The following is a 27,458-nucleotide window of genomic DNA, read 5'->3' on the forward strand; positions in this document are numbered from 1 at the left end:
TCATTGAAACCAACTTATCCCATCGGAAACGAGTTTAGACTGTTTTGAGTTCATTAGAGAGAAGTTTTTCAGTGTAGACAGGGGCAAATGGAATCACGTGTGTGTTCATCCACAGATGGAGGAGAGAGGGAGTGAGTGCAGATCAGCACACCTTTCGTCCCTCAGTCTACCTGCGGCCCTGAGATTAAGGTGTCATGCTTGTATCTTTTCAGCACACAGAGCAACTTTCACTGAGTTGGTACAAAAACTAAGTGTGTGTGTATTTTCCCTGGAGGAAAGTCTTCCTGTGCACCCGTGCCTGTGGAGGCCATTCCAGTAGGTACTCAAGCTATTGCCTTCTAGGAAAACTGAGCTAAATTAATTTTAGATGAGCTAATGCAAGACTTACACAGAAACTAGACTGATCAGCAATGTTTTGGGAGCAGTAGGGTCAGCAGCCACAGAGAAGACAGAGACTCAGCTCTCAGAGGAAGCTGAGGAGGGAAAGGCTGTGTTTATCTTTAGAGAATCCCTAAACTTGAATGAGAAAGATGACCTTGGGTTGGTTCTCTTTACTTACTCATTTCATATATACACTTATGTATATTATATAATTAGAAATAGCAAGTTTATTAAAGGAGTGGAATATTGCAGTTGAAAAGGGAAAATGCTATAAGGCAAGGGCAGAGACACAATAGGACTTGTAAGCCCTTCCATTGAGATATTTGAGCATTTACATCTCTGGGCTACTGCCTCCACTAAGCATAAGCCAGAGAGGAGATCAAGATGTTTCTTCTTAGGGCATCTCCTGAAATACAAGAGAAAGGAGTTCATTTCCCGATCCAAGGGGTATAGTTCCTTACTCCTACTGATATTTGCATCCAACAAATCTTACTCCCAGCCCTGTCTCCTCTTCTAAACTGGGAGTCCTGAAACATGAGTGCCTAATACACTTCATTAATTATTCTCCCTCAGCTGCTACCTCCAAACTGAAAATGATAAATATGTATCAATTGACTACTTACTCATCACTCAATAAATGTTTTAGGGGTGAACAGTAAAGGGTGAAGGATAAAAATACATACATGAAGCTCAGTCCCTAACTGAGCAACCTCACTGTGTTTTTAATTTTTTTTTTAATAGCCAAGGTCAACTAGTGAAATACTTGTATCCATAATGTATTCTGTTGTGCACAGAATTTAATACTATATTCTGTATTAGAAAGCCGATAGATTAACTGGGTGAAGTTTTTTATGTGTTTCTTTTCTTTGTATGTTCTGGAGACAAATTCACAATCATTAGTTTCTCTGCTGATAACTTGTTTCTGTTATGAACCTACCAACACTTTCATCTCTTGTTAGCTTTTTAAATCATCGGTAAGTGGGGAAATGTTTTGAACTGAAGTATAATGTAAAAGAATTATGATCGCTGCCTGTTCTGGACATATGACTTCATTTAGAAGTTTAATAGTTATTAAACTTTAGAAAAAATATAATTGAAGGGAAGTAATACAAACACAGAATAAAGTTTACGTAAGTGATTGTAAATCTCTTTAAATTTATTAAAAACAACCTACAGTGAATTTTCTCAAATGTAAACAGTGTTGATTTTCAAATGTCAAAAGCTGTTCATTCAGACATGTTCTTTCTTCACGTGGAACCAAATGGTATAGTAACCATCACTCTGCAATAACATTTTAAACAAAATCTGAGTCTGCAAACAGAAAATGTCTTATTTCTATTCTTTTTTAAAAGTTAAATGTTAAGAGGTTTAGAAAGCAAATTTGAAATTTTCTGTTTTATCCTTTGTGCTTTTTATTTTAGATATTTTGATATCTCTAACTTTGTTATTTATTGGTTTAAAATATGCTTTTCAATATTTAGATATATTATTTCCTGGACTAGTTAACTGAATTGATTTTTTTTCTGTGAAATCTCTTCTTTACATATCATCAACTGAATCAAGTTAGATATCAGATAATGTGACTACAAAATTTAAAAAGACATTTAAGTCTGAAGTTTTTTTAAAAAAACTAGGAAAAAACAAATAAGCACGTCATTCAATGTTCCCAGTTCTGCTTTCGAGAAAAAACATATTATTACATTTGAAACTAAAATATGTATTAATTTTGTCAGGCTTACTCCATCCATCCTGTAGAAGCTTGATTCTTTAGACATAAATATATTTAAGAACAGTAATACCAACAAATATCCTCAAAGCTATAAACCACTTAAAACAAACTTCTCACTTTTCTCAACCACCAACTCTAAAATTATAAATGAGTCTCTATAAGCATGGCCAAATGTACCCACAGTCACACACCTACAGGAGCCAAAAAGCATACCTCAGAGGGATTAAAATGAAGGGGGCCATCATGACACGTAGGCTGTTGAACTGACATCATCAGGCAGGTCTTTGGATTGAAAGATGAGTCACTGTACTCACTGAAGTAAGTAACCCGTTAATTCCTGAGAGAGCTTCTACTGAAGCTGAAAAAAGTAACCCTTTTCATTGCTGAACACATTGGGGAAAGCATGGTCCACAGAAGAAACTCCTGTTTTGAAGTTTTGAAGCGAAGTTCTCCATTCAAGTCAGTGTTTGACTGAATCTGTAAAGCAGTCACTTGTTGTTGTTGTTGTTGTTGTTGTTATTGTTCTTATTCATCATTATCATTATTTGGGAGGTGATGGACTTTTGCACTCCATGAAGATTCAAACACAATCAAGCATCAATAAACAAAGAAGATGTCATAAGACAACATCTGCATTTGAATGTTCACAGAGTGTGCAAGGGGCAAAGAGCTCAGGGCATGGCCTCCAGGGTGAATCACCTCCCTCCCTAGGGCAGAGGAGGAAGAAGAGCAGCATCTCTTGAGGCATGGAGACTGCGAGGGACCCCGAGGAATATATTCAGGGGAAAAAAAAATTTCAATTCGTCCAATCTTGTTTGCAAGGTAAGTGCTTTTCTGAATGTATTAATAGAAGAAGATAAGGAAATCTAATCTCTAATTAGTCACTTAGTTCCTTGGGTCATAGATGCCTTTTAGAGAAGTGGGCACATACCATGCCCATGATGTGAACCAAAGCCTGCATTTGGATTGGGAAGCAGCGTGTGTTAGAACATCCTGACAAACGAATACATACTTCCATGCTCAGACACATGGAGTTATCTTGCTTTCTCGTGCTTTTATTTTTATCTTCCCCAAATTCAGAAGATAAATATAGAAAAATCAATATGCAGAGTTTCTCTTTCTTTTTTAATAGAAAATATGACTGATGATAGTTTTTCTAGGACTTTATAAGTAAGACCAATTTGCAATTTGTGAAACATAATTAGAATTCTCTTTTAAATAAATACAGTGTTGGATGGATGATTCCAAGAGACAGGAAAGACTTTCTTTTCAGGAAGTTAGACAAATCTTCCTAATTTTTTTATAAAACTAAAATAAAACAAAAGATACAATTTATTTCTTATTTCTATAAAAAGAAATATTTATATAATTTATTTCTAGTTCTATAATTCATTCTTAATTCTATAACATAACATATAATTTACTTGTTTGCTTGTTTTTGCTTTTCTATGCCTGAAAGGGGCTGGGGAGAGGTGGCATAGAACCAGTCATGTCAGGAGAGGAAGGTGACTTAGACAATGGTGATATTTGGGCAAGGAGAGCATTGGTAAATGCTACTGATCCTCCCCCCAATTCCTTATGCCTCTTCCAGTGGAGAGTGAGCTGAGGACGAGAGTAGGAGTGTTAGAGGTGGGGGGCCTGGTTGTTGGACGTCAGAGCTGCAGAGCTATAGCACAGTGCTTAGCAAATTTCTTCCTCCCAGTGATAACAAAGACAAGCAAAGACAAGCAGTGATAATAAAACATGTGAACAAGCAGAAGTATAAAACCCAGAAGTATTAGAGTTCCTAATGATCATGGGCCTCAGATGGCAAAGCTGGGGGATATGACCACAGAATCACGGCCAGGGAGCAAGAGGCAGCCAGACTGCCAGTCATACGGGAGTAATAGATGAGGTGAACTGACAGCAACAAGAGAAGACGATGGTCTAGCACAGTGCAGTCCTGGGGCATTTCCGGGGGAGCTTGCTGAAATACAGATTCCCAGACCACTCACACAGAGATTTCTGATGCTATAGGCTTTGCACAGGCTCAGAAAGCTACATTTTACCAAGTACCAAAGGTTATTCCAATTCAAAGCTACCAACTGACTTCATGAAACACTGTCCTAGGGATCAGAGGCTAAGTACCTTGGTCTTCTAGCAGTAAGGCAAGGGCTTCAAATTTTTACAAAGAGTAGGAATAAGTTTCTGTCCTAGTCCTTCTGTGTAGTCAACTTCTATACCTTTTGAGAAGTGTGTGGGTCCACATACTCCAGAAGATGTGAAGCTGATGCCATGGACACTTAATCATAGCTTTAACCATTCTTCACTATCAGAGATAATAACCCCTGACTCAAGGCAGCGCAGCAATGTTGTCGTGAAGATTAAATAAGGTCATGCTTGAAAAGGTCTTAGCACAATGCTTGGCCTCTAGTAAGTATACTGTTAGCCATTAATAGTCATGTGTATTGCAGTGATAATTATTAAGCCAATAATTACAATAGCTAAGACATGGAAGCAACCTAAATGTCCATTAATAGATGACTGGATAAAGAAGCCCATATATATATATGTATACATACACACACATGTATGTACATATATACATGTATACATATATATACACACACACACAATGGAATACTACTCAGCCATAAAAAGAATAAAGTAATGCCATTTGCAACAACATGGATGGACCTGAAGGTCATCATACTAAGTGAAGTGAGCCAGGAAGAGAAAGAAAAATAGCACATAATATCACTTATATGTGGAATCTAAAAAAAAAAAACAAAAAATTGAACTTATTTACAAAACAGAAACAGACTCACAGACATAGAAAACAAACTTATGGCTACCAGGGGGGAAGAGGGTGGGGAGGGATAAACTGAAAGTGCAGGATTTGTAGATATACACTACTATATATAAGACTGATAAACAACAAGGTCCTACTATATAGCACAGGGAACTATATTCAATACCTTGTAATTGCCTATAATGAAAAAAAATATGAAAAGGAATATTTGTATTTAACTGAATCATTATGCTGTACACCAGAAATTAACACAAAATTGTAATCTGACTAGACTTTAATTTAAAAAAAAGAAAAAGAAAAAGACTTGCCATAAATAGTGCAGGACCATGAATTATAACCAAGCAGAAGTTAAATGTAAAGCATAATATGAGCAGAGGTTAACGTCTGTATCTTCTCCAATACCCCAAATCTTCAGTAAAATTTGACGTCACACAACAGTACCAAGTAGGGCCTTGGAAAACAAGGAGATGAGACTGTGTTCGGATTTTGAAGAAAAGAAAACTGGAGAAAAGCTGGAGCTGTCAGCAGGAGAAGAGAGGAGGCAACAGAAACCAATAAGCAATTGAATTCGAAATAGGATCCAGAGTTAAGAGGAATAAATAACCAGTATGTTTGCATCTTCCTCAAGATGAAACAAATGGAGAAAATGCTAGATGCCCCAAACTACCTAGGATGGGGACTTAAACTATTTTCTTTAGAAAAAAATCTAGAAGGATGTAAACTAAACTGTTAAACAATATTTATTGGGAAGGTGGATAACCGAAAATCTTAAGTTTTTTACCTTCTATATTTTTACATCACTTAAAAATAAGCATGAACTATCTTTATAAACAAGAAGGTCAGTAAAATATATTTTCATGATCACTATTTTTAGGTGTTAGTATAAAATCAAAATCTAGTGTTAATTTAGCTGATGGTGTTGTTTTGAAGGTATAAACTTTGTAATTCTCACTCCCTCTGCTGGTTGGCCAACAAGAACAATGGAGCAACCTTCATCCCTGCCACGTGTTCTAGGAGACTCTGATGGGGAACAGACAATGGCACCTCTTCATTAGAGACTGCAGATTGCAGAGTCAGGACCATATTGCTGGTCCTTTCCTGGTCTGGAGGGAACTAAGAGTCTCAGTAAAGGTGGTTCTTCCTGGTACATTCTTAGCATGAAGGAAACTCAGAATATGTCACTTGATGTTCCCCTAAGGCCCACCAATGGTATCTCATGTATGGTTATTTTTAATCAAGTGACAAAGTCTCCAGCCTTTCCTTTCCTTCTTGCGTCTGTCTGGAATTTTCCAGGAAACATAAAGAATGTGTTGCATTGCAGGCAGAGCCAGCTCATTGGTCACTTGGCAGCAGCAAATGCTCTGCCTTCAGGAAAGCCATCTGCTCCTTAAACACACGCCCACAGCCATGCTGGGAGACACACGGGGTGATCATGACTCCATTGTGATCTCCTGGGGCCCACTTTGCTTTCTCTGCCAACTGGAAAGCATCATCCTCTCTCCCTGTGTCCAGCTCTTTCAAAGAGAAGTTCTCACAGTAGAGAAATAGCTCCAGTGGCAATTCATTCAGTTCTTCTCTTTCCTCCCTACTGCACGCAGCCTCACGTTGCAGCATAAACCACTCATCACTTTGCTGAGTCCCACTGTCAGGCAGTTTACTACTGGGTATTTTCCCCCAAAGACTCCCCTTGGCCTTTCCTGCTATCTGTCTTCACCTCTACATTCAACACCCCTCTCGCCCTACTCCGTCTGTCCATTGGCATATCTCCACTCGACTACACCCAAACTCTGAACTGATTTCAAGGGCTTTTGTAGGGATTTTATACTAATGAAAGCATGAGGGTAATTGCCTTCCAACATTCTGTGACAGAGAAGCTTTGAGGATCTGCTTGACAACGTACATACACATCTTCCAGAAAGATGCCATCTGTGGTCAGAAGTAGATTTACAGATTTACCATGTTGTTAATGAATCTTAATCTTTAGGACCTCTCACTTGGACCCGTTCTACAGCTTGCTGCATTCTCTGGATAACTAGAGAAGGAGTGGCTCTAGCCAGGCACAGGAAGCAGGAAGTACTGCCCAGCCTGGTGGTCACCCTCTACAACCTGACGGTGGTGTTGGGACTGCAGTGGGACTACAGGCTGCCAGGAATAATTCCAAATCACCCTGGCCCCCAGATATAACCTCAGGCCTCCAGACCCTATCTTTGATCCCAAGAAGGGCCAAGGAGATATCTCCCTGCTTATGGGCCACTGTGACCCAGGATTCAGGAATATTTCTGACCATCATCTTAGGTACTATCCACTTGGAAGAGGGATCAGCAAAGACCCAACCAAAGCGGACCCTCTGCTGTAGCAAAGGTTATCAGGGTCCATACTCAGTAATATCAACAGGCTGGAGATTTCTTAAAATTTCCCTGACCATCGCTTAAGAAAAAAACTCAGATGTGGCATTACCAGTAATGAATGAAGAAATTGGAAAAAAAAAAGTTTTCTGTTCACTCAATTTCCATTATTCATTGATAGAGGAAAGAATGAATTATATTTCTAGTCTTTCTAGAAAAAATATTATTTAAAATTTCATATGAAGAAATAATATGCCCAGCCCAAAAATGTAGGAAAAAATTGCTGTAGAAGTATTTGGCAGATTATTATCATCATCATCACCTTTTCTTTTTTTCAGACTTTGTGATATTTGTGCTATTTGTCTGCTTTTTTAAAAATAGTATTTTTTTGTAATTTTCTCAAAGAACTCACTTTCATAGCTAATTTTGTATTCATAACTTTGTGTTCTTTTTCTGAAAGAAGGCCCACCTACCTGGCTCTAATCTGTCCAACATAAGCTGTTGTCTGGTTCCTACTCAAGCTGTGACTTAGCAAAGGCTGGTCCTGTGGGGACAGATGCAGAAGACAGAAACGTTTTTAATTTTGATGAAGTTTAAAGTAATTAAATCAGTTGACTACAAATGTAAGGATTTATATCAGGACTCTCAAGTCTCCTCCACTGATCTATATGCCCATTCTTGTGCCAATATCACACTGTCTTGATTATTGTGCTTTATAGTCAGCTTTGAAATCAGGTAGAAGTCCACCAATGGTATTTCTCTCTTTCAAAATATTTTGGCTACTTCATGTCTTTTGTATTTTCATGTAAATTTTAGAATCCATTTGTCAATTTCTAAAAAAAATTCCTGTTGGTATTTTGACAGAGATTGCACTGTATTTATAGATACATTTGGAGATAACTGCCATCTTGCAATTTTGAGCTTCCAGTCAATAAACACAAAATATATTTTCATTTACTTAGATATCTTTCTCTCAGCAATATTTTATAGTTTTGAGCGTACAAGTCTTATACTACTTTTGTTAAATCTATTCCCAAGTATTTTACTCTTTTTGATGCTAATGTGAATGAAATTATTTTCTTACTTATATTTGTAGAATTTTCATTGCTAGTATATAGAAATTGGCTTTGTATATTGACCTTGTATCCTTCAGCTTTGCAAGACTCACTTACTAGCTGTAGTAGCTTTTTTGTAGTGTCCAACTAACTTTCTACATAGTCATGTCATCTGCAAGTAATGACAGCTTCACTGCTTCCTTTCCCATCTAGATGCTTTTTTTTTCCTTGCCTGATTACAAAGGCTATAAACACCAGTACAATGTGAAATAGAAGCGATAAGCAAGGGCATCTTTGTCTTACTCTCAACTTCAGCAGCAAAGCATTTAGTCTTTCACCATTGTGGATGGTGCTGGCTTTGAGTATTTTGAAGATGACTTTATCAGGTTGAAGAAGTTTCTTTCTCTTCCTAGTTTACTGAGAATTTCATCATGAATGAGTATTGGGTTGTGTCAAATGAAGTTCTGAATCTATTAAAGTAATCGTGGGTTTTTTGCTTTATTCAATTAATATGGTATGCTATATCAATTGCTTTTTAGATGTTAAACCAACCTTGCCTTTAATGTTGTGTTTTTAATGTCTATCTTGTTGCATCTAGCCTTTCCTAATATTTTTCATTAGGATTACTATTTTGAGCAATATAGACCTAGAACAATTGAGGTTCCTCCAAAATTGAGACCAAGAGGCATATACTATGGCATTTGTAGGCATATCTGAGGGTCCAAATAGGTAAATAGTGTGTTGCCATAGTGATACAGGACAGTCATTCTTCCCAGGATATGTTGATACTAGCAAATATTTTATAAACATCTTCTCTAGAAGTATTTAGCAATGATCCTATCACCATCTCACTGAAGATTTAATAGAAATACAGTAGAAATACTGTCTTCTAAGTAGTATTGTCATTATGTAAAATAGAATCATATCATTAAATTTAGTTAATTTGGAAATAGTCATAAGCAGAGAAACAAAAGTCAAATAAAAAGTGTTGAAGAATAAGGTAAAGAACTGAGGTTTTTTTGTTTCCCTTAGTGAAGGCAATATTTATTCTTGCTTTAAGATCTTAATATGACAAATGTTTTCCAGTTAGTGATTCACACAACAAAAAGGAGTCAATTTCTCTTTGCTCTGTTCCATAGAGCTTGAGGAGGTTTTTTAGGCGGTGAAAAAAAGAATGCAAATATCATATTGAAATCATTAAGTGAGAGATTTTAGTCTTTTAATTTTCTCTTAATACAATGGTTTTTTTTTTAAAGGTTAAGTCATACCACTTTACAAATCATAAAGAGCTTTGGGGATTAGGAAAAAGGAGACTTCTCAGCATTCTTCTTTATTTAGTCAAAAATGACTGGCTAAGCTCAGCTGAGTTCTCTGAGGCACATTTCTACCAAGTCTTGGAAAAGCAATTCAGCAAAAGTCCTGACTCATGAATTTCAGTGATCCTTACACACCTAAGTGTCCCCTCCAATTATGCTTAATCTAAACCAAACATAGGATAGTACCAAAATAAGACCTGCTTTGTTTTTCTAAAACCCATTATCACTTTGTCATTGTGTTAGTATATTTGCTCCTTATTAGAACTACTCACGAAAAAAACTAAGTCTTCTAGACTTATCAAATAAAGCATACTGTTTGCTGTGAGTGATCAAATCCCTCTCTGAAATAACACTCTTCCCCTCCATCTATATTTTGGAAATAACAGAAAAATTAATAGCATTTGTAATGCATCTGATGCTAAAGTATTATCCAATAGGCTAAGATACCAGCAAAGCAGATGAACCAGAAATTACCAAAAAAGTTCAACTGTGATTAACGTATGCGGCATTTCAAAACAAGAAATTTAGAAAAAGTAATTTTAATTTAAAAGTAATTTTAATTTTAATTTAGGTGAGTTTTAAGACCTTTTGAAAAAGTAAGTTTTCTTCTGAATTATATATGGGGTTGTCATCACAATCTTTTTAGTATTTGGAGCTTCTAAAATTTTCAATCCAGCCCTGGATACAAAAACTCTAAACACAGAGGGTTAAGGCACCAAAGATGAAAGCTAGTACACTTACAACTATTTATATTGCAAAAGCTTTGCCCTTCTGCAAGAACATGCAGTTTCCCAAACACTAACCTCTCTTTACAAGGTTATGCTTATTAGCTGGGATTTGAAGCTCAATAGCAACACTGTTCATCCTTGGTTCAATTCAGATTGTAATTTCCTTTTAAACTACCTGACCCTTATAATCATATGGTGTGTAGGTCTGATCATTCATCTTCGTGAAGGCAACCAAGTACTTGGTCTGAACACAGAGTCACTTGTGTTTCTGAAGCCTCTCAGCATCATGACGATGGGGGTAAAAACTGTTGATTGAGAAACGTTTGAAAGAAATCTTTCATACAACGTTTTCATTGTCTTGCTCTTTTTCTGAAAGTAAAGTTCCTGATTGGAAAAACAAGTCTTCCTGGATACAAGCATGAAGTTTTAAGAGATGATCTTTGTTTCTAATTAATTGTAGCAGCCATCAACTATTTCATTGTTCCCAGTTTCAGAATTTGCTGAATAAGATTTCACTTTTCCTCAAGGCCCAGTATTTATTAAGCACTCAGCAAATTCTTACTGAATAAATAAATGAATAACTCCACCCAACTTTATGTCTTTATCTGGAAGCTGTATCATTCCTCACAGAATTAAAAAGCTGCATCAGTGTCCGGCTTCACATCTCGTGTACCACATTCCACATGTTGCCCAAGTTGGATTACAGTTTGGAGGAGAGCAATCCTTGAGCTGATTGTTTAGACTGGGTTTCTGCCCATCCTTGAACCAATCACTAAAGCAAAAGGAATGAGATAGGCTGACTGATTTATCTAAAGTAGTGCCCACTATCTCTGGAATTAGGCTGGAGTCGATTCTACCCAAAGTACATGGCTGCTATACAATATTCCAAAGAAAAGTCTGAGGCCATCAAGAATTGGCAAGAGCGGCATGGATTCTAGGTGGGCAACTATGCCGTAGTGACAATGTAATTTCTATTTTCAGTATGACTCAGTGAAAAGCTGATGAATATAACTTACACGTTAGGAATAATTCCTTACCTCTTAATATTTAAAGAAAAGCTTCTTTAAATTGTTTTTTTTTTTTAATTGAGTTACATTTGACACCATGCTCTTGTTTTAAGGGACCCTAAGATAGGATTACAACAATTATGTAGTGGAAAGTTTTGGATTTTAACTAGACATTGATTAGTTGACTGGTGTTGAGTGTTTCTTATACTTATTTCCAGAGAGGTTTTAAATAAAAAGTGGTTGACTATATGTAGATTATGGTTAGTACCTTTTATATATTTTCTAAGAACATTTTCACTAATTAGAAGTCATAAAAACATTCTTTTAACATTTTCCTTCTGAGCTCATCATTTCTTTGGGTATCTCAGACCTCCCTTCTAGCCATGTTTCTTTACTATAAATTCATCCTTATTCTTTAAATGAAAGTTTATTGGTCATAACTTCTCCTTTTGAAAATAAAAGCTGAATATATCTTTATTTTGCCCTTGTTCTTGAAAAATCATTTCATTGATCACTCATCCTAGATCGACAGTTATTTTCACTTAGCACGTTGAAGATGTTAGCCTACTGTTTTCGCTTCAATTTTTGGCATTGAAAGGTCACCTGTGAATTTGTCATTCCTTTGTAGGTGGATGTTTAGTTGTTCTGGCTACTTTTAAGATCTCTTTGTCATTCTTAAGTTTCCTTATAAGGAGACTACATTGGTTTCCTTTTACTTATCCTGCTCGATATACATTTTGCTTCTTACATATGTAGATTTGTTTTTGATTCATTTTGGAAATTTCTCAGCAATCATCTCTTCCATTTTTTTCCTATTCTCTATCTTTGAGACTCTGATTAGACACATATTAGATATTCTCTTCCAGTCCTTCAGGTCTCTTCATCTGTCATTCATATGTTCTATCTCCTTGTCGTCCTTGCTGCAATGTTATTTTCTCAGTTAACTAATTACTCCTTTAGTTGTGACTAATTTGCTCTTATTCATTGAGTTATATATATATATCAATAATTATATTTCATAGTTAAGTTCTGTTTGGTTCTTTTTAATATATGCCTTTTCTTTTTTATGCCTTGTTGCATATTTATTTTAATTCAGTTATTTCTTTAAGCATTTCATAATAGTTCTTCCATTTCTGCTAATTCTAATATCTGAACTCCTTGAGTATACAGATTTTTTTTCTCAATTAAAATGTCTTGTTTACCTGTGTGTGTGATTAATTAATCTAGAAGTATTAATTAAGGAGGCATTTCTTAAGTGAGGATTTTTATTCATTTCTTAGAGTAACCACCAGAGTCCACTGGCCCAGGACTTCTTTCTTACATTAACAAATTCCTGCTTTTATGCAGGAGTCTTAGGTTTAGCCTCTTTACTTTGCTTGGAATTCATAACTTAGTTTCAGAATCATAGCCTTTTCCTATTTCCCAGCTACTTTGGGTTTAACTCACTTTCATTTGTAAATAGCCATTAGTAGTCATCTTGCTTTCTAAGAGGCCAGGAAATGAACTTACTATGTGTGTTGAACTTTATCAAATAACTAATTTTATTTTAGCAGGAGTATTGAGCATACCTAGTCAATCATATCACCAGAAGCAGAAATTATCTTCTTTCTTAGTTGATTTTGGTAATTTGCATTTTTCATATAAATTATTCATTTTAACTGTTTTTATGGTACCCACCTATATTTTTAAATTTCTGCGAGGTTTATTTCTTGATCCCCATTTTCATTTCTAATATTTTTATCTCTCCTATTTTTTCTTAATCAGTTTCACCAAAGTTACATTTTTTCTTTCTTTAAGAAATTAACTTTTAACTATATCACAGCTTTAAACTCCAGAACTTAGAAAACTACTTTTTCTGTAAAGAGCCAGAAATTTTAGAACTGCAAAATATAGTAACCAAAATGAAACATTTAGTTGATGGGCTCAGTAACAGAATGGAAGAGACAGAGGAAAGAATCAATGAACTTGAAGACAAAAGAGGGAGAAAGACATGAAGACACACATCCACGAAGAAGAAACATGGGTGCCAAACAAATACAGATTATGATTCCCAAGGGTGAAGGAGGGGTGGGGATGGGGAGCAAAGAGGGTATGGCTATATATAGAAGGACGAGAGGGGTCTTTCTGGAATGTTCTGTATGAAAACGTTCTGCATCTTGACTGTATCAATGTCAATATCCTAGTTATGATCTTATACTAGTATAGTTTTGCAAGGTGTAACCATTGGGGCACACTGGGTGAAAGGTACATGAGAGAGAACTCTGTATTATTCCTTGCAACTGCATGTGAATCTAGTTACCTCAAAATAAGTTTAATTTAAAATATTAGCATTAAACATATTTTACACTTTATAGATAACAGACTCTTCAAATGTCCATGCCATCCCAAAGGAGAGTACTAGTGAGTTGCCTCCATTCCAGGCTTGAGAAAAGTTTCTACAACTTAGAAAATTCTAAATTGCTAAGAAAATGTTTGCTCATAGATCAGGAAAAGACACAGAGACAACAGGGTAGCTCTAATTTAGACCAGTAATATCTATTGCACCCAAGAAAGAACTAGTTTTAATGATATATGATGGTTATCTTACTGAATTTTGGTATATACCCCACAACAAAATGATAATTAAGTGTTAAAATCATTGTAACCTTTAGGGAGAGTAACATTAAATTTGGCACTGGAAAGAGGTTGGACATGGTCGGGTATACCTTTAAATGAACTTAAAATGACCATAGCATCTGGGTTTGGAAAAACAATGAATTAAAATATATAATATTTTACACTAAATTATAATTTGGCTTTTTGTTCTTAGAATCATTACTGACAAAAGGATCAGTTTTGACCTGAAAGATTTTCAAAGTCAGGTCTTCAGTTACACAGTTACTAAAAACTTGTATCCTACTCTTGGGTCAAATCTCTAGTTTCCAGACATGTAAATTTGGTTCCTTTTATCTTGTTCTGACTTCAGTATTTCAGATGTACTATTATGAAGCTTTCCAGAAGGCACTAGAAACTGAAACTAGTATCAGTAAATCTTTGTTGAAGCTAAATAACTGCATTTCTAAGTTTCCACCAATGCTAATAGATTTTGGAGTTAGTAACTACTGTCTAACAGTACTTACAGTAAACACTTAAAAATTTGTACTTTGGGTTTGCCAAAGTGGGAATTAATGCCCTTTTAAGTTTATTTAAAGACTCAGTTCATTTCTAGCAGACTCCCTCTAAAACAAGGAAGGGTGTTATGCATGTAACGACTGCACAGGAAATCTGGTTTTGCCTTCCACCACTTACATTTTAAGCAGAAATGCCATCACTACACAAAACCTACAAGAATCCCACTCTGAGTAATTAAGTGACCAACCTCTTAAAAACCTGCCAGAAGCAACAGTGTCTATAAAAATCTATTTAGTGTGTCAGTTATTTAGTTCTATTTCTGCTTTTAAAATTAGAATTATTTGGAGAAAAATAAGACTTCATAATATTCATAATTTCATGTTAACCAAATGATTGCTAAAACAAAGGATTAAAGTGGACATATTGAAATAGTATTTATGAGAAAATGAGTTAACATGAGCCATTGAGGGTGTTCTTTATTCCCTGTTGATATCAAGAAAAACAGATTTGCTAAGGGTAAATTAAAAACTTTTTTAAACATTTTTTATTGAGTTATAGTTATTTTACAATGTTGTGTCAAATTCCAGTGTACAGCACAATTTTTCAGTTACACATGAACATACATATATTCATTGTCACTTTTTTTTTTTGCTGTGAGCTACCACAATATCTTGTATATATTTCCCTGTGCTATACAGTATAATCTTGTTATCTATTCGACATTTTGAACTCCCATTCTGTCCCTTCCCACCTCCCTGCCCCCTTGGCAACCACAAGTTTGTATTCTATGTCTATGAGTCTGTTTCCGTTTTGTATTTATGTTCTTCTTTTTTTTTTATTTTTTTATTTTTTTAGATTCTACGTATGAGCGATCTCATATGGCATTTTTCTTTCTCTTTCTGGCTTACTTCACTTAGAATGACATTCTCCAGGGACATCCATGTTGCTGCAAATGGTGTTATGTTGTCGGTTTTTATGGCTGAGTAGTATTTCATTGTGTAAATATACCACCTCTTCTTTATCCAGTCATCTGTTGATGGACATTAAGGCTGTTTCCATGTCTTGGCTATTGTAGATAGTGCTGCTGTGGGCATTGGGGTGCAGGTGTCTTTTTGAAGTAGGGTTCCTTCTGGATATATGCCCAGGAGTGGGATTCCTGGGTCATACGGTAAGTCTATTCCTAGTCTTTTGAGGAATCTCCATACTGTTTTCCACAGTGGCTGCACCAAACTGCATTCCCACCAGCAGTGTAGGAGGGTTCCCTTTTCTCCACAGCCTCTCCAGCATTCGTTTTTTAAGGAGCATTTTACTAAGAGCATGCATAATGCATAGGCTTTAAGTGCATTCTGAAGAAACATAGATTCCAAAATCCCCTTGGCGCTTTCCTTTCTTTCTGATGCTCTGCCCTCTATCAGGAGTAGTAATTTTGCCAAAGTCCTATAAATGTCAGTCCTGATGATCAGGATGCCCTAGCACTGAACACAGATGCTGCCATCAAAAAGATGGAAGATTCTTTTTTGGAGATAGTACATACAGATCAACTTTCAAATTAGTGTTACTCTTTAGAAAACTATCACTTTTCTAGTAGTCTGTTAACTGAGAAAAGAAAATGAAATTCAGCTACTTGGTGCTGGGGCCAGTGGGGAGGCTAAACAGAAAGTCCTTAAGAGTGAATGGTCCCCAATTCTAAGGTGCTAGGTGGTCCAAAAATGACGACTCCATCCTCATACCTTCTGTTTTTCCCTTTCCTCCTTCCTCTTCCATCCACTGCTTTCTTTCTCACATCAAGTGCCTTATACGTGCCTAATGCCAAAATGTAAGCTCCCTGAGGGGAGGGATCACATTCTTTTGGTTCACTCCTACACCCTCTGTGTCTAGGCATGTAGCAGCCTGGCACAAAATAAATGCCAAAATAAGTATATAAATATTTATTGAGCACCACGGGAGGGAGAGAGCAAACTGCTAGGTGCTAGGGCCCCAGACGATGTATAACATAGAGACTCCGTTCTGATTGGGAAAATGTACTTGTGTACCATTTAGAAGCAGTTCTAAACAAACAAACAAAAACAGGTTTCTTATATGTCTTAACTTAGTGACTAAGAGAAGCTGTTTCACCGAGTCTACTGACTTTGGAAAATCCACATGAAATGAAGAAAGATGAACCCCCACGTTTACATCCAAGCAATTTACTTCCCGTGTGACACTATTTTGAGGCCACACATTCCTAAAGAAAAAGGAGGGAAGGGAGGAATAGTTTTATCTTCTCTGACTGATGAGCTTCTCTGGATAATCGTTAAGCAGAGACGTCATGCCTTCTGCCAAGGAAGTGGTTCAGTGTAACATGCTTAGGTTCGCTGTGTCTTGTTACGTGTATTTCCTCGCTGAGAAATACAAGGTCAAGCTGCTCAGATCTTACGGTAAACTGAAGGGGTCTGGGAGCCACACGTCAATTTTTTGTTTTCTTAAGTGTATCACAAGCATATGCAAACAACTTCCGCACCCAGTAGCCCCAGGAAAGGATGCTGGATGATGTTCCTTACCACTGATGAGTAATTTTCATCATATTTAAATGAACTATAAATGACATTTAATTCATAACTTCCCCAAACAACTCTCTTCATCCCCTTCTGAAATTTAGTTTTTATTTCACTAACCTGATGACGTGTAAAAAAAAGTCAATTTTGCCTCTCCAAAAAAAAAAGTTGAGTAAGTTACCCTTGTGAACTGCTCTTCAATATTAAGGCAATGACTTTTTTTCCCCTTTATACAGGTTTTACCTTTTATTGTGACATTCCTCTTTCTACATGAAGATGCAGAAAAATCACACCAAATAGAAAAACTATCCTGCGTTTTCCTGGCTTAAACCACACAGTGATTTTGGGAGAACAAGAAGCCTTCAAAAATCATCTCTTTTTTCATTACAAATTTGTCTTGATTGGTATTCAGAACACGATTTTTGTGTGTACAAGATTTTACTATTCTTTAAAAAAAGCAGGGAGCAGGGAAGACCCTGAGAAAGACCCAGCTGCGGCCTCTTGGAGGCGCGGTGTTCTCAGCCAACAAGGCAGATGCTACTGCCGGGCACCCGGTGTGCTCAGGGGGCCTGACCCCAGGAGCTGCCTCCATGGTTTGCTGTCCCAGATCAAGCTCCATCTGTGTCCATATCTGTATTCTTTTTAGGTTGATCCCAAACCTACTGAAAACAAGCTGCACTCTGTCAAAATGGTTCCAATTCTTCTACCACTAACTCTTGTGTAAAACCAAAATATATTCATAATATTTAATGACCAGTACATTGGCCAAACACTTCATGCCACATTGTCAATCAATTTAAACAGGCTGGTTCCTCTCAATCTGTGTCGTTCAAGAATATTTTCAGAACACACTAAAAATGAACACTATGTGTCACTTGGTAAGAAAATTTCTTCAGTTTGAGACTCAGTTTGACTTGAACAGATTCAGGTATGTTGACAGTCAGGCAAGCAACTCTAATTTTATTTTCCATAATGTTCACTTTTCAAAGCAATTCTAAAACTAACCAAAAAGAATTTAAGAATCTTTAAAATTTGGTTGCTGTACTGTTTTTCATTTTTTTTCTAATCAAGACTGGTCTTTGTGTTCCAAATATTCTGTGTAAACTTTTTCCTCAAAATTAATGTTTTTTAAGAGTGCAAATCACTAAAGTTCCTGTTTGTAATCACTGATCTGTGTCTTGATCAAACATTTATAAAAGACGACACTTTAAGGCACTAAAATCATGCCCTCTGAATTAAGTGCTTTTGCTGTTATTGGGAACTCACCATGAAATAAATAGAAGTAGATGCATTTGCCTATTTGAGAATAAACATTTTTATCAAGTACAACTGTGGCAGAAAACTGAACTGATTTGTGGAAGCCACTGGGACATTTATATAGCTTTGAGATACTGGCTTCTCACATGAGACAGCACACACCTCTGTGCACTTATACAGAAAGACCATGTTCCAGCCGCCGCCCTGTCGGGCTTGCACTGACTTCAGTACGGGCAGTATTTGTATGAATTCTCTTCCCTGCACCCGTCCTGTTCACTAAAGCAAGCTGATTCTGGTGAACATAAAGTCTCAAAGTTTCTAATCATTCACTCGCAAAATAATTTTCCAGTCTCTTTCATGGAAAAATTTGAGTTTTGATGGCATGCAAAGTAGCTTCTACCTATTAGTGGCAAAACCTTTGAAGACTGCCAGAATGAGAACTCTGAGTAAACCGGTACTCCAGCAAGATGCAGAATGCGGCCATGTGGCTCCAGCTCCTCTGTTGAAATTTCAGGTGGCAGAGTGGCAAAGTATGAGGTAAGTGTCAAGTCCCCTGTTAGCAGAGTTCTCATGAAATAAAACTATCCAGACACTTTTGAAATCATCTTTATTTTGGTTGCAAAGATACAGTTTACTTGGTTACTTAATATTTTATTTGTTCCCGTTTGAAGTCTCATAGCTTGCTAGGTAAAACACTGCCTTCACTATCAAACTGCTATATAAGAACATTATAAAATACAAACTATAAACTAAGATAATCTTCTTTACAATATTCAGATTAGTGCATTAAAACAACATTGATTAAAAAAAGGCAAGTGAGTAAACTGGCAAACTTCCCATTCTGTTTTTAGTGAAGGATGGTACAAAATGGTACGTATGGGAAACACAGAATTTTAAGTGTTAGGTGCTCAAAAACAGTAACTGTGGGAAAGTTACTTCCCCAAAGTAATTTTGATCCAAGGATACAAATGTAGCCATTACTCTAGAGGACATAAGGGAAGATAATTAATTTTCCAACAGCTGTGGACATACACAGCTGAATAACAAGTTGGGATGTTTAGAATTCTAACACAATAGGTATTGATTTATCATACTCTTCTTCCAAATTACATTAAACATTTATAGTGACTACACAATCCCCAGTAAAAGAACATCAGACTTAAACAGAGCCCATGGAAAAACAACCTACCCTTACTATTTTACTAGGCAATCTACAGCCAATGCTTAATATGTACACATCAGGAGTGTGAGACACACTGGGAATTTATTCACTGATTTCATTCAGAGTTAAAAGTCTTAAGAGAAAAACAACAATAAAAGTTAAATAGATAATTTGTGCTGCTGTGAACCAGGGGGAAAAAAAAAACAACCAAACACAAACATAAATGTTAATTTTTTTAAGTTATTGAGAATTTCTCTGCTGGCCCAAATCAAAATTAGAGATTTGAAACTGAAGTAACACAAATGTGGGTGCATGTTACACTGCGACAGAGAGAGAGAGATGCACAGAGAACACACACACGTTTACATTTACTAATTACAAAAACTAAGTCAACGGGATAAATAAATTATAAATGAAAGGCATATACAATGTGGACAAAAACCTAACAGTTGCTAGGTCGAAAAGCATGAAAATTATGCCAGCAGTGACATTCAGAAAAAATTTTCAGTATTAGAAAATATCAGATTTAATCCAAAGAAAACTAACCCCCTCAAATAAAAATAACAAAGTATGGGAACCATCCTTTATGCAACAATTTTAAAATAATAATAATAAAAAAAATCCACCATGATTAAAGGAATCTTCCTACATAATTTACATAATGTAGTGCAAGAGTGTGCTCCTTTATAATCTTAGCCTTTCACTCCCCATATGATGAGACCGATAATTATAACTCCGATAACAAGGATAAAAATGATGATGCACAGGGTTTTTCTGGATTTGCGCTGCAGATGCAAAAACAAAAAAACATGTTTATCGATGTAGTGGAGCATCTCTATAACAAGTGAAAATCATCTGGTTCATTCCTAGAGTAAAATCAATAGTACTTTATTGTCCTCAAATTTTTGGCTATATTTTTTCCTTCTCAAAAATCTCTTCAATACATATATAGCACTATGTTTTCAAAAAAATATTCTTGAATTAATGGTATAATTCACAGGGTAACTATTCAGCTTTTGTTGGTAATTTTTCTGGGTGTGTGGTTGGGCTTAAAAAAGAAGACACAGAGAAATAAAATTTACTGACTCAAGCAACTGACAGAGTTTACTTATGTATGAAAACAAAACAAAAAAACCCAGCTTAAAAACCTATTGATTCTTCAGCTTTAATCATAAAATTGCTCTTCAAAATGGGTTCTCTGAAAATATCAGCAAGTGTAAATGTTTGTTAATTTTTCCAAAAGTAGATTTATTAGTTCCCCAAATCATCCCTGTCCCTTAATGTAACAGAAACTGCATTCGAAATCTCAACACACAAGTCAAAAACAAAGAGCTAAAAAAATTCTAATAGTCATTTAAAATATGAAAGTAGAGTTTTGCTCCATTCTTCATTGTTGCAGATTTCTATATTTTGCTAATGGCTTGTGTATCTCACAGCAACATGCAGGAATCCTTTTTCTTACAAAGTAGAAAAATTTGTAAATTTACTTAGTGACAACTAGAAGGAGCATAAAACTTACAAAAAAACCCCCATGCTTCTGACTCTGAAATTATCCTGGAAACTATTCATACTTTTCAATACTCCACAGTCATCTAAGGTTTCAAATGCACACTCCGCACATATTACACACAATTTCTCTCCTATTTCAATCTCTTCACGCCCACGTTATTTTCCCAACTAGTTACCGCACAAGTATGTGTCAAGTGCCTTCATTAACAATGACAGCTTATCTTTTTTGCCTGCGGCGCCCTCCCCAGTGGGGGAAAGTGAGGCCCTGGGATGCCATGGTGATAAAAGCATTTACTACCTTCCTTTGTGATCACGGTTCACCCAAACTATTCAGAGGCACGTAGTTTGCAGAGGTGTAAGTTTATCAAGGCCACCAAGTGGGACTTTTGGGAAGCTGCTCTCTTCCCAGCACTTGGGTTGCACGGCTCTTTCCTCATCCCTCCAGGGCCTGTGGGATTAAGGATGGGGGCAGCCCTGGCTCTGGAGGCTCCGCTTGGGAAGATGTGTTCCTTTTTCCCAGGATGGCTGTAGGCTTTCCCTTCCACAAGGAAGAGGAAAAGTAAAACTTGGGGATGTATCTATATCCCTCTAAAATCCAAAAGCAAAACGAAGTTACGTGGATGCCCAGTCACTGATGAATCCTGCTAACACTATGTCTGGGCAGCTGTAACTGCTGGCATTTAGAGACGTGTGTGTGTGTGTGTGTGTGTGTGTGTGTGTGTGTGTGTGCGTGTGCGTGTGCGTGTGCGTGTGCCTGTGTGCGTGTGTATTCAACTCTCATGAGTGCTACCTACAGTCTATGACATGGTGACATTAAATCTGCTGAGCTGCGTATCTGAATCTCACACACAAAGATGGCAGACACGAGATACTCTGTCAGTGAGTACGATGGCTGTAACTCAGCATCCTCTGTACGGCTTCACCGTTCTTGATATATCACTGAATATGCACTGATTTGTCCAGTGAAAAAGTGGAACCGAAACTAAAGGCCATTTCTACAGTTAGTGAGACAAGTGAAAAGTAATTGAAAATATCTAGGATAGTGACAGTATCTTAGGTATTTTATAAGAACGTAACAAGTATCTGAGAAAATAATTATTAACAACAGCAAAAAAATTAAGTTTTAAAAGGGAACTCTAATGCTAGGGTCATATTTAAGGGTTCCCTAAGAGGCTGGCCTTATCTTTGTTAAACAACAAAGGTTTACATATTAAATGATACATTAATAGTTTATGGTCCTAATATTTGTAGTCCTTTATACATATTTATATTTGACTCATACACATGGATTCCCTGTATTAACATGATTCACTTAAGAAATCAGTTCATTACCAGTGAAGGGTCCGCTGAATGCTGACAGAACACCAAGGACACTCCAAGCTAATAAAATTTCTATAGGACCTGAAGAGATCTTTCTAGGACAAGGATCATTGCCTCTTTAGTCCTGAGTATCACTGACAAAAAAGAAAGGTAGAAGGGAACGACAAGAAACAGAGGGAAACTGCTGTCAAGAGGCTTCCGGGAGGGATGTCAAAACGACATGGGAGACCAGCAGCTGTCAGAGAAGACTGGAGTTGCGTGACGCTTCCCCCAAGACTCCGAACACTGAAATTCCTCTCTCTGTGGCTCTCAAGACTGGTTCAACCCTGAGAACAGACAGGCTAAACCCAGTTTTAAGATGACTGGCATATTTCTAACCTATCTTCCATGGGATTTTAAATTTTCACACATCTCCAGCCTCTTTAAACCTGACCACACACACGCGCGCACACAGTTCACAGTCTAAGTGATAAGGCAGTTTAGCACAGTCAGTACTACCTGATGATCGGCCGCCCTTGACAGCTGCTGGTTTGCTTGCTGAACGTGCACCTCTGCACTTTCCACGTTGGCTTCTATGCTGTCTGTAAAGCAAAACACACACAAAACTGTCAAACAGGTGCTGATGCTCCAGTAACAGAGCTGCACAAATCACTAGATTTCAGTTCCAGGTAAGATTAAACATGTTCACTATTGAAAGGCTAATATTAATAGTATATGGGCAAGGCTGAATTTTTTTTTTAGCGCTACTGTTTCTCAGGTGATTCAAATAATATGTAGCAACTTAAAGAAAAGAAACTTGACCACCTTCATTACAGCGCACTCCAGTTCTTCCTGGCAGCCGTAAAAAGCACCGTCACAGCGTTTGCACTGTGCGACAGCCAACTCAGTACAAAGGGGGTCTGAACTGTTACTCAGGGTAAACACAGAGAACGGAAACCCGGCATCTGCTCGGTAGCCAGCATCAACCTGCTTCTGGGCTGAAACCTAGCCTCCCTGAGGGCCCCTGCAGCCTTCTCAAGCGGTGACAGTTTTCCTTCCCACCCTCCTCTGACCTGGGGGCTGGAACAGGTGTCCCCTGCAGCAGCCAGTCTCCTCTCCCCCGCCGACTCTGCATTTTAGAGCTCGTGCTGCCCCGGCTGCAGACATCTAGAGACCTCTCAGTCTTTTCTTCTCACTCCGTGACCATTTAGCCCCTGATGTTCTCTTCAATGCTTCTCCTATTATACATACTGGCAATTTCAACATCCAATTGCTGACCCTCTAATTCCCCGGCCTCTCAATTTCTTGAGCACACGTTTTTCAAAGACTTTGCCTGTGACCCTTTCTCAGCCACCCACCTCCATGGTCACATCCCAAATCTATCATCATCTGTAACTGCCGCTCTCCATAACCTCAATTCCAGGTCTCACCCTCTGATCACCACCTGCGATCTTCAGAGGGCACTCCCTCTAAGGCCCCCACTTGTGTGATCCTACCATTTTCTCACCACCTGTCACATACTTCATGTCCTCACTTCCCTCTTCCCAGCATAGACTCCACGGCCAATCATCTGTAGTTGCTTTCTTGCATTTGTCCTCAGCTCCCTCGCTCCCTACTGTAGTCATGCTTATGTGACAAAACCCCAACTTGATCCCTGCAGCTGAGCGTGGATGAAAAAAAGAATCATCTGTGCTGACTTATTTCCCTTTAAATTCAGGACTGAGCACGCTTGCCTTATTTCCCTAACTCGCGGAACACTAAGTCATACTTTCTCTTCTCACCTTAAAAGAAGTCTTAGGCACTAATATTTTTTAAAGAATTTTTTAAAAAAGGATCCTCAGTATTTAAGTAATACTACTAAATTAATCTACCCCCAAAAGTTATTAGAATGAAAGATTAGGCAAATGGCTACCTATTCCCCTATTCCCTCTAGTCTAAAAAGCAAGACAGCATGTACAATTACAAATAGAAATTTCCCCAAAGTCCTTGGTGTGATGATAATTAAATTGGGTAAGACGGAAACCAGAGGTCCTGGAAATAAGCTAGAATGATGTTACATGGTACCTTCCATGATCTCAGCAGCAGTAGACCCTGATTAAATTTGGGACTTCTTAAATAAATGAAGCTGGTCATTTCAACCAGTAGGAGCCAAAAAAGAGTTCTGTTTTAGATAATGCGAAGGGTGATGTTTTGTCTGTTGTAGAGACAGTGCTTCTGATTCCAGAAGGACCGAAAGAGAGAGGAAGGAGTTACTTTGGCTTGAGAAGTTACCACAGGTAAACTGCATATAGCTTGCTCCCACCTCATGAAATCTAATGAGTAGGGCTTACCTATTACATCTCCTTGCTCATGAATCATCATTCCCAAGTCTTTAAATATTTCATTAATATCCATAATATCAGCCTAAAAGAAAAAAGTCACATTATTATTATAATCAGAAATTCAGCTTCTAATCCACAAAACGGGAAAATTGAAAAAACCCAAACCACCACTCGTACATAGGTGAGCATGCATCTGGACTTAGTAACACACATTTTGGGAATCAGGAGACTATTTTACTATAGGCAATCCCATAGAAGTAGACTTTGAATAACAGTAACCAGTGCTCTAAAATAAGTTTGTGATGCTAAAAACGTCAAGGGAGTCAGGATGGAAATGAAGGATCTAGAGAAGGGCCGTGGGTTCACTGAATTTACGTCATGCGCTCTGAGCAGTTTTATAATCACAAGCAGTATTCCCCCACAAAAGTACAAAATATTATATTTCTAGTAAAAACTTACTTGCCAATTTGACAATTAAAGGAATAAAATATTAGGTGTAAAATCAAAGTCTCACATTAGTAAGTTTGAATATGCAATGGAATAGTGATGAATAAGTAAGTTATAAATTTACTTTTCTTCAATATATGGTAACTATTTTTTTGTGTGATTAAAGAGTAAAGTTTAAATACTTTATTCAGGAGGAGATGGGCGATTTACAGATTCATCCTATGTCTTAGCTTCCCCATGTGTAAAATGACAGTGATAACAACACGATTGCTTACTTCAGAGTTTTTATGAGAAATGAGACAACATACAAAGAATTTATCACACAGTGCTTGGTGCGTGGAGCCCCTGATAAATGGTAGCTATCGTTAGCTACTACTAGCCCACTTTCTAGGGAACAGATAGGTTCCCTAAGTACTAAGGCTACTAAACCTTTTAGATCTCTTTGATCTCCTACACATACTAACGGGCAATAAAATACTTTTTAAAGACCTTGTAAAAAGTCTTATTTACGCAGGTGTGACGTGTATCACATGCCAACAAAGCCATCCAGACTTTCTGAATAGACATTTATCTCTAGATGGGTATTTTCTCAATGCTCAGGTGCCTTGAGATGACTTTATAGAATTAAAAAAAAAAAAAAGTTGGAGTAGAGAGAAGTATATTTTCTCATCTTAGCACACATTCTAAAGAGATTATTGTCTTTTTTTAAAGGAATGATTCTAATTTATATGAGAAATGCCACCAAATTGATACACTTATTTAGTTTTCTTTCTCGACCCCTCTCCCAGCATCATCTAAGCATCGTGAAGACAAACTCACTAAGAACAGAGCAGCGGTTCAACTCTACAATGTAAAGCTTACTTCAAGTTGCCTAATGGAAGACTCTCTCTCCTGAATAAGGCGGAGGTCATCCTCTGTAATTTCCTCATCCTGCACCTGCACTTGAGGTTGAGTTTGGCTGTTAAAAACAAGAGAATATGGAAAAAAGAAAGATGAGTATGAAAATAATGGGACATCCTTCCTCTTTAAGAAACATTTATTAAACAGAATATTTGTTCTTCAAAGTCAGAGAATTACTTACTTAAATTCTAAGAATATAATAGAAATGTTAACCAAATTTTATTCATGTTTCAGTTCACTGATAGTGTTTTTTAAGAGTTATTACATAGTTATTGGAAGCTATTGTATTTGGCAAGTGAGTATTTTTCTTGGTTGACTTAAACCTCATACATGGGAATAAATCTATATCAGATAATAATTAAGTCAATAATATTTATTTGAATAAATAATTATTTATAAAGCATTACTGCTATATTGGAATATTTTATATATTTATCCTTTATTTTGAAAAGCTTTCAAATTTATTGTCTTCTATTTATAAATAACTTAGGATAGTCATAATGTAATATCCTGAAAGCTTTAACTCTGCCCAGGAACCATAATGTTAAAAATGTATTTGAAAAATTATCTTTTGATCTTTATACTGTTTTATACTTCTTACCTTTCCCAGGATACGAGATTTCTTTCTTTTGTGCTCTCCTCAGGAAAACCACCCTGAATAATTTAGTAACAGAATGGATTGAGAAGGCACAAAGAAAAAACACGCAACACTCACATTTCCCTTTATAATAAATCTAAACTGACTTATGTACACACTGGAGTGTAAGGAAAGAGAGAGAAAAGTCCTTGTTCTACTACTTAAGGTCAACTACTTCAAATAATAATAAAATCGTATCCTAAGCTGACAAGGAAATAATTAAATATTCTCAAGGGCCAAATAATAAATATTTGATTAAAACATAATGTAGTCTTGGAACCTCTCCATTAAGGAACAAGGAAATAACTTGTGATAGTTTCTAGGGGAATTTAAAATTAGATTAAGTCAAAATTCCACTCTACCTGAACATTTTATATTTCTCCAGGTGTATCTTCATTTTAAATATTCACACAATATATTCACTCTGTTCATTTCCATCAACTTCACATAACCCAGGAGTAAAGTGCTCTGTACACCAGCACAAACACAAAGTAACAGCCTCATGCTCAACTTAATGTGAGAATACTACTTAGGATCTGACCCCTAATCGTTTCTGACGGAACGTTTCTATATTTTTATATAATGTGTAATCTTTTGTTCCACAACACAGTAATACATAATTACCATTCTTCTTAAAAATTGAGCAGAAATACTTGAAAATAAATACTTAAATACTGATTTCCAAGACATTCACAGGCCTTTACGATTTTAAAAAACACGTCAATGTCCTCTTGTGCGGGATCCCGAGGGGCGCGCGCTCATTTCTGCAATGCCGTTTTAAATACTTACAGATACTCTGGAACTGGCTCTTACTCGAGCAACAAATTCTTTCTCTTTCTCAGCTGCCTGCCTCTGCACTTTCTGAAAGTTTGTCAGTGATGTTGTGAATTCAGCCACTAAGCGGTCCTTCTGTATTTTCCTTTGACGCT

At 36.8% G+C, this 27,458-nt stretch overlaps 1 protein-coding gene across 3 annotated transcripts in view; it reads right to left on the bottom strand.

The window, feature by feature from the left end:
- The window catches only part of STX7 (syntaxin 7), a 72,524-nt gene that overhangs the window by 12,761 nt on the left and 32,305 nt on the right, over positions 1 to 27,458 (bottom strand). For 2 of the 3 annotated variants that reach the window (XM_032484937.1, XM_032484938.1), the window contains exons 5-9: positions 27,319 to 27,456; positions 26,494 to 26,546; positions 25,854 to 25,950; positions 24,555 to 24,627; positions 22,744 to 22,826 (exon numbers count right to left, since the gene is read on the bottom strand). In XM_032484937.1, the coding sequence (XP_032340828.1) occupies positions 22,744 to 22,826; positions 24,555 to 24,627; positions 25,854 to 25,950; positions 26,494 to 26,546; positions 27,319 to 27,456 (444 nt within the window). Of the gene's footprint in view, positions 1 to 18,844; positions 20,202 to 22,743; positions 22,827 to 24,554; positions 24,628 to 25,853; positions 25,951 to 26,493; positions 26,547 to 27,318; positions 27,457 to 27,458 lie in introns of those variants that run through there. The other variant, XM_006185156.3, reaches the window with a different exon arrangement.

This window comes from Camelus ferus, chromosome 8 (genome assembly GCF_009834535.1).
Source record: "Camelus ferus isolate YT-003-E chromosome 8, BCGSAC_Cfer_1.0, whole genome shotgun sequence".
NCBI classification, from domain to species: domain Eukaryota; kingdom Metazoa; phylum Chordata; class Mammalia; order Artiodactyla; family Camelidae; genus Camelus; species Camelus ferus.